Here is a 13,964-nt window from a genome sequence, read left to right as displayed (position 1 = left end):
ACAGTCAGGGCTACTCTTACTTTTCTTTCAATGCCTGGTCTCCAGAGTCAGATATGCTACTGCACAGCTGTTATTTCATGAGATGGTACAAAAATTTATTTTTATAACAGAAGGAAAACAAAGGGACTCAGTTAAGCCAAGGCCTTTAATCAGGTTCCTACAAGATAGTAGCGTACATGTTAACTTGCTGTTTATGTGAGTAGGACAAGGGGCGACTGTTAAAACTCTGCAAAGTTCCCAACATGCGCATACAAAAAAAGTGCTGACTGTGTGTCCTTGAGCCTAACGCTTTCATATCCCTCCTCAGACATCGTCATAAAGCAACGCCTGTGCTTTTGTGACAGAAGCAGAAAAAAATCAAAAGGAAGAATTTCTATTTCCCAAATGAACCAATCAGAACTTAATACCTAGAATTCCTCCCAATATGTAATAAACATTTTATATTCCTCTTTATCCCTTCCACTTTCAGCATGGAGAGACACACTGAACTTGTTTCTTAGCCAGCAAGCAGATTAACAGATTAATTTTGCCTTTTTTTTAAAGGTTCTGATAGAGTTCTATTATTCCTTGGAAGCTATTTATAGACACTTTTATTGAACAAACTATAAAATATGTAAATAAATCACACTTAAAATTCTAAAGCTTAAAACAATGCTAAGACTAAGATTAGTTTACATAGTGGCATGCCAGAAATCCCTGACTAATTTCTAGATGTAAGCTGCAAATTTGACCCTGAGCTTTAGGAAACAGGATAAGGTATAAGACAACAGTGCTTTTAGGACAAGAACAGATCCGTTGCTCAAGAGAAGCACAATTTTGTTTCTGGGAGTGAGAAGGGAGAGAAATTTCTCCTCTGAGTCCTTATAAAGACAATATTATCAGATACAATGGGCAGTACTTGATACAATGGACACTATCTTCAACAGTGTCCATACAACAGTTTATCACTTAACAGCATACCCCAGTTTGAACCAAGGGCATGATGCCAAAGTTCAATTGAGAAGAAGCAATTATATGAGGAAAACAAAGTAATATTGTCCAAGTACACAACTGTCTGTATGTTTGTAAGAATCTTCTGCCCTCCCAGCAAAAAAAAAAAAAAAGTGCCATTCATTCAACATATTTATTCACTACTGTCTAATTGGGGATACGATGGTAAACAAAAAAGAGAACGGCTTTCTTCTCTCATGAAGTTTTCAATCTAGTGATGGCGGAGACAGAGATCAAAGAATCACACAAATAAATATAAAATAACAACCATATATGAAGGAGGTAAAAGTGCTATGAGTGTACACAATAGGGAAAAATCATCTGTCAGGGAAGTCTGGAAGGCCTTCCCTGAGGAAGTCATGAATGAACTGAGATGATGAGTTAGCCTAGGAGAACAGGGGTAGGGAAGGGCCTCTGGCAGACAGAGAAAATAGGATGAGCAAAATTTCTTTGCATGAAAAGTGAGACAGGAACGGAGACAAGGCCAGTGTCACGGATCACAGAGGAAAGGGGAGAAGCTGGTTCGTAATTATACTGGAGTGATGGGTAGCACTAGATCATGCAGGGCTTTGGGCATGTTTGGAGTTTATCCTAGAGAAATGAAAAAACACTGGAAGTGTTTCCAGGAAAGGAGGCATTGTAATTAGATCTCCATTTTGAAATACAAATTTAATTGAGAGTGAAAAACAGATCTAGAGGAGACAAAACAGATACAGGAAAAGCAGGATGCCACTGCAACAATCCAACGTGAGTCCAAAAGAAGAATGGAACAGATATGGAGATGCTGATACTAGATGCACTCCACTCGAATACAGTCACTCTGTTACTGACAGGAATGTTTTTTCTCCAACAGTCTTGAGGCAAAAAAAAAAAAAAAAAAATTAGCTGAAAGTTACTAATATCGAGAAATGAATAGACTATTATCCTTCAGGCAGTCCTCTGTGAATATTACAAACATTCCCATGATTTATACCTTTAAAATGTCACCTCATTATTGCTGAGACCATTCCTTTGAATAGGGTCAAGATTTCCCTTAAAAATAGTAAGGATATGAATGAATAATATGTTAATCTTCTCTATCATTGCAGCACGTAATCCCAATCATTTAAGCCTCAAACTATTCAAAGAAGGCATTATTATAATTATCTGATGCAGTAATGAATGTATCAGTAACATAATAAAGAAACATCTAAATTCAAGCAAAGTAACTTCCTGGTGAACTTCCCAGTATAAATTTGGTGCAGAGTACACCATGAAGTTATTAAATTAAAAACCTTTTGAACAAAGAAAAGGAGTCCTTAGAGGGAGATTTATGCTTTTATTTAAACACATTTTCAGGAAATAACAAAGATTAAAAACAAATGATCTATACATTCAACTAAAGCACTTGGAAATGGGTAAACTGAAAAGAAGAGTGAAAATAATACATGAGGACATAAATCAACAAAATAGAGAAAAACAATAGAGAATACAAATAAAACTAAAGGTTATCTTTTAAAGAAGCATTACAAGTCCCCATTCACTACAGTACCAGGTTGTCTTAGTCCTGCAAGCATTCAAATCTAGATATGAACAAACAGAAAGTGTAAATGATTCCATTTTAGCTGTAATAAGTTAACTTTGTTTCCCCATAAAGGCCAAAATATTGCCTGGAACAGAATCTTTCAAAAGCTTGGGGCCATCAGAGGATTATGGATATATGACTTCAACAAATGATTTAAAAATATTCCTCAGCAATTTTTCATCTATACTTTTTGTCATCTAATTATTTCACTATTTGTCTATCTTCAATTCCAGCTAATGTGTTCATGATAAACTAATATTAATTCTGAAGTAAAATAACACCTCAATCCAAATTTGTAGTGAAAAAATAAAATTATTTTTACATCATCATATAATACGATTGTTAACAATTACTGAGCACTTACTAGGGTGCCAGGCATGTTGGGTCAGTTCATTTTACCCTCATGTTAACTCTATGAAATACAGTTGACCCTTGAACAACATGTGGGTTAGGGGTGCCGACCCTCCACACGTAATTTACAGTCTGCCCTCTATATCAGAGTTCCTCAAAACCATGGTTCCGTATCTGCAGATTCAACCAACCCAGGTTCGTGTAGTACGTAGTCTTTCCTATTGGAAAAAAAAAATCCAAGTGGAAGTGGACCCGCGCAGTTCAAACCAGTGTTGTTCAAGGGTCAAGTGTAACTATTATTATCCCCATTAAACTGGTGAAGAAAGGAGACAAAAAGCTTAACTAACTCTGCTAGTAGATGACAGAGCTAGAACCCAGCCTAGGCCGTCTGATTCCCAGGCCCATCTTTCTTAACCCTGTTGCTATAATAGTCACAACATGTGTTTGGTCTTAGGAAGAAACTGCAAATAGCTAAACCCCTTAATAGTAGCTGATACAGAGATTAAGAACCGTACCAAACGGTGGATAGCACATGAGGGTGTTTACGGTAAAAATTTTTTCAACATTTTTGTATGTTTAAAGTAATAAAATTTGGGGAAAAAGAAACTTCATCAACACAAGATTTGGGTGGTATTTTAAGAGATGATACAGAGAAACTGTTGCGGTCTGGAAGTTGCATTTCTGACATGTAAAGTAAATGTGCTATACTCCAATACAAATTAACTAAAAAAAGAGTAAATGTGAGTTACTTCAATTCCACAGGAGTTATTTTAATGTTTGTCAGGAAACAGAGCCACCAGGCTAGACCAGTTGGACTGATGCTATAGGGTTTTCTTTTTATTGAATAGTATGTTTTTAACTGCTCAAAGGAAAATTTTTTTATTGAACAGATTAAAAAAAAGAGGTAAAAAGTTTTGATCAAATCATGAGAGCTGGAAAATGGGTCTCCCTATTTCATTTCAGGGTTCCAAGCAAGCTGATAAAAAGGGGTGCAGTTCAGGTAACCGCCTACCAAATGAAATTCTCTACATCAAAGTCAGAGAGGGGAAGAAAAGAGAGGAATGTTGGAAGAAACGAAAATTGCTATGTTATTACTAAGGTTTGCCATTCAATTAAAACAAGACAGGGCTAAGAACCAACATCCAGAAAAGAATGTGTAATACTTAATAAGGTAGTTGGCTTTGACCCAAACCAAAATCAAACAGACAAAAAACCTCTCTTATTTAATGAGGACCCAGGGCTCTGGCAAAGTGAGGTCACCTGAACCTGGAAATTAAAGTAGGAGTGTTAAACAAGAAAAGTAACCAACAACAGATTTCTTAAAAGGACTATTTAATGCTTTAAACTTGTGATATGTTAAAACTGAATACTTAAAAAAAATCATAGTAGGGCAGAAGAAGAAAGGTTCTAGAGCCAGAAGGATGTGGGTTCAAATTCTGCTTCTAGGTATATGAGCTTGAACAAATGATCTCAATCTCTAATATTCAGTTTCCTCATCTACAAAATGTAATGAATCAATTTACCAGCACAGAGTTAAGGACTAAGTGAGATAAAGTTAGGTAATTACTTCGCACTGTACCTAGTAGACAGCCCTCAACAAGTTTCCTTTCTTCTTGTGATCTACTCGAAATACATGCCTTTGAATAAAATGGGTATGCTAGACTACAGGTACTTCCACAGAAATTGGGAAAGGTTATAAATCCAAGGAGCATGGATTCTAACGGGAAATTTCTCTTATTTTCCTTCAGAGAATAACAATGAAAAGCTATCTGAAACAAGTAGAAGCAGAAAGGAATCTGGGGTAGACTAAGTTTGGAGTCTGTTCCTGAGGGTATTTCTACTTATCCTATCATTAAGCAACACCTAGCAACGACAGTCTGTGTGAAAGCTTCCATATTTCCAAAGTCTCCGGAATGCAGCAAGACACAAGATGGAGTATAATACCTAGTATTCAGAGCGATTATAATGACAATACATATTCATGATGATCCTAAGTAACTAAGAAAAAGCTAAATCAGTAACTGTCTATTTAGTAAGACAGGAAGGCATGCCATGTTTTTTAAGAGTTCCTTCCAAAAAATTCACACACTTGGTTTCTGATAAAATCTTTGTTAATGCTTAATTCCCAGCCCCCATCCAATGCCAGCCAGAATAGGTACTGTTGTGTATTAATTTATGAAATTAAATTTTTTTAACACATCCTTAAACTTGTATGTTTAAAATCATGAAGGAAAACCATATCATTCCTCAAACATCCTTTATGCCATGAGCAGAAACTATAACATAATTAAAACTGAATTAGCTTGCCATAGTTTTGAGACTACATTTTAAAAATTCCTTTTTTTGGCCCTGCCATGTGGCTTGCACGATCTTGGTTCCCCGACAAGGGACTGAACCCAGACCACAGCAGTGAAAGCCCGGAATCCTAACCACTAGGCCACACCCTAAAATTCTTTTTTATATTTCATTCACTATCTTTGCTATCTCACTAAGCTAAAATTAATTTACTTTCATTCCCTTTCAATTTATCCTTTTGATTTAGGTCCTCTGATATTGACCAGAGAAGCTAGAAATACAACAGAAATGAATCTCAGCAAATAAAATACCTTTAGAATTTGAAAGCCAGAAAACAATCTTCTAGGCATCATGATATCAAAACAGAAGTTGAAGAAGTCTTGTTGAATGAATCTATAATGAGCTGGGTAAAACTGCCTGTGACCCAATAATATCCAAAAAGGATACTTGGTATATAAGTGTCCAATACCCCAAATTAACTGATAACCAGATTAACTGTAATATGAGGAACTGGGGCTCCAGGATTTGGGGAGTGTGGTGGGAGTATATATATTTTTTAAATCCAAAATAGGCTTTGCCTGAAGTATCCAACTAAAGTACCTTTCTTCGTTCTGCCTTGGCCTCCTTCAAGTCAGCTCTGGTATCCCTGAATGTGACATGATCAGGGATTGTGTGATCATTAGTTTAGTGTAACAAGGTCATATATTAAAAGGCCATGTCAAGTGAATTTACTGTTAGTATCTGAATATTCATTTTCCAAGTTAAGAAGGTATTTTAGGTACAACTTAGAACTAGAATCTCCTTGTGTGCGTTATATATTGACATTTTATGAATTAGATGAAGTATAAATGTACATTAATGCAAGAGAAAAATGTCACAATTGATTATGAAAGCTATTTTACGTACAAATTAATTTTCAAGTAGTCAAATAGAAAAATAAAGTAATAATACTGCAAGAGTGAGTTAGCTGATGACTTTAGAAAGAATATTATATCCTTTTTGAACTGACAAATAATTATAAAAATTTAAATAAAAAATGCAAAGCAGAATAATAGAAATTATATGTCGTAATTCTAACTTTGTTCAATTATTTGGCATACTAATATTCATAACATTCAACAAAATAACTTCTAAAGACCATGTTTAGTTTTTAATTATTTAATTCCATAAATCTTTCAAGAAAAAAAAATCCCATTTGGGAATTCACATCTTTTGTGGATAAATGAAAAACAGAATGTTAACTTTGCTACCTCAAAACTTCATGAGGAGAAAAAACTTCAGTTATGTGCAACATAATCAATCATGTTTGCCCCAGAGAGTTAAAAAATATATAAAAAAGAAAATGTTAGAGGAAAAAAAAGTTCCCTCAACTTTCTTGAATTCCACTAATCTCAGTTGAAAATGACCCTCCATTCACTATCATGTGCATTACAGTAATCACAGGAGTACCTAACAAGAGGCAGTGCTGAAAATTGTTACTGTACTGTAATGTCCTATTTTAAAAATTAGATCACTAAAATTTCTAATAATAAATTGTAATAATTTGAGGGACAATATTTCAGATTTATTCATATATTCCAAAAGTTTAATCTATGGCTTCAGCCCTAGCTTTGGTCAAATATTGGTTTTCACACTTGGACATTTGGCATTCGGAAAAAAAAAAAAATATATATATATATATATATATATATGTAATATATATAAAGTCAAATATGTAGGTATTTCTAACTTAGATGCGTTATTCTATTTCATTTTCATTTGCTTGCACAAAACATAATTTTAAAACAGACTCCTATGTACTCCAAGGGTGTAGAAAAGAAATCAACCCACAATCTCCTTTATAGGCCAAAGAGTAGAGGTTATAAAGAACTTAACCCCACACACAAGTACTAGTGATCTAACATTTTATTGTCAGCTGCGAGTATTCAAGGAAAATCCAAGCAAAGAGGTAACGGTTCTGAGGCTTCCCCGGTGGCACAGTGGTTGAGAATCTGCCTGTCAATGCAGGGGACACGGGTTCGAGCCTTGGTCTGGGAAGATCCCACATGCCGCGGAGCAACTAGGCCCGTGAGCCACAACTACTGAGCCTGCGCGTCTGGAGCCTGTGCTCCGCAACAAGAGAGGCCGCGACAGTGAGAGGCCCGCGCACTGCGATGAAGAGTGGCCCCCGCTCGCCGCAACTAGAGAAAGCCCACGCACAGAAACGAAGACCCAACACAGCCAAAAAAAAAAAAAAAAAAAGAGGTATCGGTTCTTCTGATCTCTTACGAATTTTCAATGAATTCCCTTAATAGTTTGAAACTTGTGTTTTCTATAGTTAAAAATTTGTAGATTTAAGTTAATTTAATTGATTTCATAATCCCTTTTAAAATAATGTGAAAAAGTAATATTCTTTATAAATTCAATTTTTAATGTTTTAAAATTTAGAAAAACCCTTTGTCATATACGATGAATTTATAATGAACTAGGATGAAATTGCCTGTGATCAAGTAATACCTCAAAAAAACAAAACAAAACAAAAAAAACTTTCAAGTGTCCCAAATCCAACCTAGCATCTGATATCAGATTTCCTATCTTTATGACAAAATGGAGGCAACATAAAATGAAGACATTAATATCTGTTCTTTCTATATGGACCAAATGAATTCAAGTACGTTAATTATAAACAGCAACATATGTATATTATTGAATATCATGAGTTCTAAATCTAGGTTATTTTTGTACCACTTTTATAAACAGATTGTTATTTTTATGTGGTTTTATAATTTTAATGATAATTAACTTAGGACACCTTAAAAACTCGTTTTACATGACTAAATTGGCATTCTGATATGTATATATACATTCTCATGTGATGAAGATGTCTATTCTACCATAAAAGTGTGGGTTCTGGAGTCAGATTATTTGAGTTCCCACTGATTTACTCTGTGAATTTGAGAAATTTACCAATCTCTTGTTTACTGGAGTCAATGCCTTCCCTCACTAGGCAATTAGTTAATTTATTCATTCTTCCAGTTTCATTGAGATATAATTGACATACAGCACTGTGTAAGTTTAAGGTGTACAGCATAATGATTTGACTGGTTGTTTGTAAAACCAGACATTGTGTAGGACATTAAAGTGAACTCTGATGTAAGAAAAGGCATCTGCAACTTTTCAAATGAAAATTATTGACTTCTTAAAGTAGGAAGGGAGATTGGAAGTGATCTAGTTCAACCACCTTATTTCACAAATAAGAAAAATAATCATGAAAAAGAAGAGAGCATTAACCAAGCTAGAGGAAAAAAAAACTAGGATCAGAACCAAGGTTTCATTCAGAAAACGGAGCTGTCTTAAATATACCACATTTCAATCTCAAACAATTCAAGAAGTAAAGGCTAGAACTTACTGGATTACCTCCCCATGCAAACTTAATGAAGAGTTAAAAATAACACTGCAGGTAGGAGTTTGCATTCTGGATTCTTACCTAGGCTCTATCTGTGGGATCTCAGAGAAATTACTGAACATTGCAATACTATATTACCTCATGGAATTAATGTGCGAGCCAAAGGAAAGCCCTGTTACAAATGGAAAGTGTAATCATCTTCTTCACCCTCACCTCTTCATACTCTCCGGTGTAAGGTTTCAATCGCTATGTGGGGGAGGGAAAGGAAGGGGAAATATAAACTACTACAATTCTGACTAGCTGGAGTTTTGGTGATCTCAGTTTACATGAGGAAGGAAAGCGGGGAGAGGAGGGAAAGAAGGGGAAGGTTGTTCATCGTGGGCAAAGAATAACTTCCTCCCAAAGGAAAGTATTACCCATACCTCCTATCAATTAGACTCTGAGAATCACAAGCTCTCATACTGATCATGTTAAAATTATCCTATTCCCCAGTGTAGGCCCTTAAAACTTTTTACCTTTAGCATATTTCAAAAAATGTAACAATTACTTGGGCATATATTTATCTTTCCTTCTCAACTGTAGATGTGTCCAGAACAGGGCCTCACAGTATTTAGCCTTTAAGAGTTATCTGTGAGTTGTTTTAATTAGGTCAACATCCAGCTGAAATATAAAGCTAGGTGGCTGGAGCTGTGCCTAAGAGAACTGGATGAAAGGGAAGAACTGAATGCAAAGAGAGACAAGAACTTTATCTCCCTTTGACTTGCTCCAACTCCTTCTCCATCTCTATTAATTAATTCTAAAGATCTATGCAGAAGTCCTCTTCTAACAGTCTACGTAGTCACAAGTTCATTTATAGGTATTTTTATATTAATAACACTTTATAAAAATACAGTGTTTTCACTCCAGGCATGAAAATATTTAAAGGAAAGTACAAATGGGTATTTTTTTTTAAAGTTAACTCATTTGGCAAACAAATCTTATGCAATATGTTCACCATATAAAACATGTACAAGAAAACACTTTTTTAAAAGAAAAAATTGTGCATTCTGTGAATTTCCATTTATATGTAGAATCTAATTCTCATGTAAACCATCATAGTAATATTTTAATTTGTATAATTATACCAGTTGTAAATAAAAATCATAGATTTAACTTTTTTCCTGCACTCACGCAATATCTTAATTTTCAAAAATGACAAAAAAAGAATATCCCTGAGACAATGCCAAGCTCCAAATACCAGAATTCATATATCTTCTCCATCTAATTCATGGAAACTTTTAGTACAGTATAAAATAACTATAATATGAAAGCACAGAATATTTTGGGATTCCATAGATTAGTCCATTTTTTCCCAAATTTCTTAAGAATTACCCAGGGAGCCCATTAAAAATACAGATTACCACAATCCTCCCCTAGAGATTTCCCCCCCCCCCCCCTAGAGATTTTGATTCAGTTGCTCTGGACAGGACAAAAATCTTTATTCCTCAAAGTGATTCTGATGATTAGCTAATATTGATCTAGTATAGTGGTTCTCAATTTGATACATGTTAGAATTACCTGAGGAGCTTTAAAAAATCTTAAAGCTCAGACCAATGGAAACGATTTCAACATTTTTTAAAAAGCTCCCCAGAGAAGGTTGAGAACCACTGATCCTGTAGAACTCGAAAAATTCTTATACAACCCTCTTAATTAAGAAACTAAGCCTGCTCAAGTTCACAAAGCTAAGTGGTAGCAAAGTTGGAGCTAGAACCACTTCTCCTGAATCCTAGTTCACTTTGTTTTTAGATATAGTTGTTTTGTTTTTCATGTAGGTTGACTAAAAAAGGTGTGAAAAAGATAAACCTTCTTGCCTCAGAATAATACTGCCACTTAACAAATGGATAAATTAAAACAGAGCTAATCTTTTTGCTTCAGAAATCACTAGAAAATATTGTTTTCTTAATCCTAAAACAAAAAAAGACTAAATACACTACTGCTTAATCCCTACTTCCTACCACCAAGCTGGTTATATATCTTACAAAGAATTATTTAAAATTTTATTTTTAATTTCTAATTCAGTGTTTTAAAATTTCAAATTCTTTTTAAAGTTTGGCATCACAGTTCCTTACTAGAAAATTAATTCGATATCTGAATTTGGCAACATGGTTGCTTCCTTATGTACAATACATAATTCTACATATTGACGTTGCTCTGTGAACTAACAGAGGAGAACAGATTTCCTTCTTTCACACAAAAGAATGAATTTTAGGTTGCATTAGCAAAACCCCATCACTGGTTTGTCCGCAGATAGAGTGGGAAACTTCGCAGGTTATTAGTTAACCCATTCCAAGAATTTTCTCATTTTAATAACAGGATAATGTAAAATAATCATGAAAAATGTGTCAAGTGCAAGCGTACGTACCCATAATTTTTTTTAAGAGCATTTTTGACTTTCTAAAAATTACGACACGTTTAATTAACTTGCCTTCTGGCCGTCTACATTTATTATTACGGTACCAAGATTGTTAAAATAACATTTTTATCCCTCTCAAAGTTGCCAGATATTTCGATATTTCAAATTTCAGTAATGTTTGTGATTTCTGCTTTTGGATTTAAAAAAAAAAAAAAAAAAGTGTTTGGTATACTTTACCAAAACAGGTCACATTACTCCACAGGTAAAACTTCAGCAATTTGTATACAGCCTAGAGTACAATGTATACTTTTGATTAATGCTATTCACAAGGGAGTAACTGCCGGGTTCTGGATCTTTTAAATTTTCTAAATAAGAATCAGATGTAATGGATTTTGTTCCAGCAATTTTAATGAATGAAAGCCCACCCTTTCTTTTTTAACGGTTAAGATGGATATCAATATGAATTCAAAACCTAACCTTAACTTAAGGATGCTACTTGCGCTATTTAAAATAGTAAATATCCGCAAACCGTTAAACGGAACGAAGAATGGGCCTCTTAAGCCATAGTAAAGATAAAAAAATCAGAATCTCAGTTAAATGTTCAAATGATACATCACAGTATTTAGAAAATCGGGCTAGACTGGACGATCCATGGAGTTTTTACTTTAGGAGAGATCTGTGCTACACTCAGGTTTGCAAAGTCTCTATTTTGTGTTAACATTTGAAACTTGCCATTTCAAATTGCGAGGGGTAAGCCTGTACAGATACACGGCCTTTAGGAGCTGCTTAAAATTTTCCTAGAAAAAGACCAAAAAACCACACATGTTTATTTTTAGGAGTGTACTAGGGTAGTAGTCAAATAAATCACCAGTTATTGACAATTCTTGGCGGGTCCTCGTCGGACGGGGACGCCGGGCCCCGCACCGGGAACCGCTTCCTCCGAGCGCGGGCTGGACCGCAGCCCCGAGCCGGCGCGCGGGAGCCGCCCGGCGCCGCCGAGCCCGCCCGGGGGCGGGGGGCTCGCACGTGCGGCCGGGGGCGGGGCCGGCCGGGAAGGACCCCGCGCGGGGAGGCGGGCGCGGCCGGGTCGGCCTCCCCGCGGCCGCGGGCCCCGGGCTCTCCATCCGGGCGCACGTCATGGGACGGATGGAGCCACACAGAGACGTCTAAGTCATGCAGGAGGCGCGCGGCCCCGGCCCGCTCCCGCCGCCCCAGACCCCTCCTCTCAGCCGACAGAAAGACAGACAAGAAGGGTTCCCGACCTGTCGTGCCCTGCATGTTCAGAGTCTGTCATGTTTGGTCAAGAACGGGGCGGGGCTGGAGGGCAGGTCTGCGAGGCCGGCGGCGGCGGGGCGCGGGGAGGATCCCTGCGCCGCCTGCGGGTACCTGCTCCCGGCCGCCGCCGGGAGGTGACGAAGTGGTAAAAACTCACGGTTACTAGTGAGCGACACAGACACAGACTTTCCAGTCTATTAACAACCACGCCACAGAGGTGGGGCTCTAACTGCAAACACTGGGCCACGGCCCCGCGCTGCCGGCGCTGCCGCTTTAGTCTCTATTCGCCGCCGGTGGCTGAGGCTTGGGAGCAGGCGGGCGGCGCGCAGCGACGCGGGGATTTGGACAGTGGCCGTAACGGTGATTTCTCCTCACCAACATGGCGGCACCCGCGACAGGCGACTCGGTAAAATGGCGCCTGCCGCAACACCTAGCCCGGGACTAAAGGGCAGGAGAGATTCCTCCGCGTGCCGCGGCCCTTGCCCAGCCCGCCGGGGCCGAGCGCGCCGCCCATTGGAGGAGACGCCCCGTCAATCACCTCCGGGGGCGAGCTCTCACGCTTCCCCTGCGAAGCGGCGGAGGAGGCAGTCTCTGATGGCGGTGCCGGGCGGCGCCTGGAGTAGTTCAGGGAGGGGGTGGCGTCCCGTGGGACCTGCAGTCCTTCCGCGCCTCCAGAGCTGGTCCGCCGCGGTCCGCGGTTTTCCCTGCAAGACGCCGCCTCCCAGTGATGGGGAGTTTCAGACGTGCCCTAACAAACGGGCCCTTAAAGCCATGAGCGGGTGTGAGCCCGGGTGGGGTAATAACTCGCGGCTGCTGAGTCGTCATTTATTCTTTTTTTTGAGTCGTCATTAAAAAAAAAAAAAAAAAAAAAAACCTTGGTTGCTTAAATAATGGGGAAATGTACTTTCTCGTTCAAGGTTGTAGCGAATGTCTCTTTTTGTAATGTTTAATACTCAGAATCACGTTGTGAGGAAAACTTGGCATGTAACTTTTTCTGATATTTAATACTAAATTTACCTACCCGGTTATTAATAATGACAAAAATCGTTAAAAGAATCATATAGGTTTTGAATTATTTCATAAAAACGTTGATATTTTATATGCAAAATACATACGAATATTTTATAAATAAAAACAACTAGCTATTACATTTCTTTACACTTATGAATGTGATCTTTAGAAAAAGAATTTTTAATGACAACATTTTGGCCTGTTTAGTGTGCTACTTAGTTTTGAAGGAAGGTCCTTGTTTTTTATTAACGTGATGGATTGATTAATCCTCTCAAATATCTTACTTCTTTTGAGTAAATGTGTTTTGCTGATGCATAAGTGCAGTGCATTTAGAAACAATTGCAATTAGATTAAATTTTCAATTAAAAAATGTGGATATGTGTATTGAAAAAAAAATCGCACTTTTTTCTTTTTTTCTAAGTTGAATGCAGCCGTTGACAGGAGATGTACACTGATGGATAATTCTGGAGGCACTTGCCACGTTTGGACATAATACATTTCTAGGAAACTTTCAAAGGCAGCTATATGAGCGTTTGGAGTTACATTAGAATCTCTACTTTGTCTCTATTGTAGCTATGTTACTTAGATCTTACTGTAGCTAATGAGGAGAGACATTTCTTTGCAGTTTTCCGAGGACGTCTGAGGTAAACAGTTGCTGTTCCTTCTTTGCATTTCAGTTTTTCCTCTCCCCTATATCTGGG

The 13,964-nt window shown here is 37.5% G+C and overlaps 1 protein-coding gene across 3 annotated transcripts in view; it reads right to left on the bottom strand.

Moving 5' to 3' along the window:
- Positions 1-12,664, bottom strand: part of ZC3H6 (zinc finger CCCH-type containing 6) — a 51,331-nt gene extending 38,667 nt beyond the window's left edge. For all 3 annotated transcript variants that reach the window (XM_059942886.1, XM_059942888.1, XM_059942887.1), the window contains exon 1: positions 12,240-12,664. In XM_059942886.1, the coding sequence (XP_059798869.1) occupies positions 12,240-12,271 (32 nt within the window). In that variant the 5' untranslated portion in view covers positions 12,272-12,664. The remainder of the gene's footprint in view (positions 1-12,239) is intronic.
- Between the last annotated feature and the right edge of the window lie 1,300 nt (positions 12,665-13,964).

This window comes from Balaenoptera ricei, chromosome 13, assembly GCF_028023285.1.
Source record: "Balaenoptera ricei isolate mBalRic1 chromosome 13, mBalRic1.hap2, whole genome shotgun sequence".
Lineage (NCBI taxonomy): Eukaryota > Metazoa > Chordata > Mammalia > Artiodactyla > Balaenopteridae > Balaenoptera > Balaenoptera ricei.
Note: the sequence above shows the minus strand (reverse complement) of the source record. Positions and strands in the feature narration are given on the sequence as shown.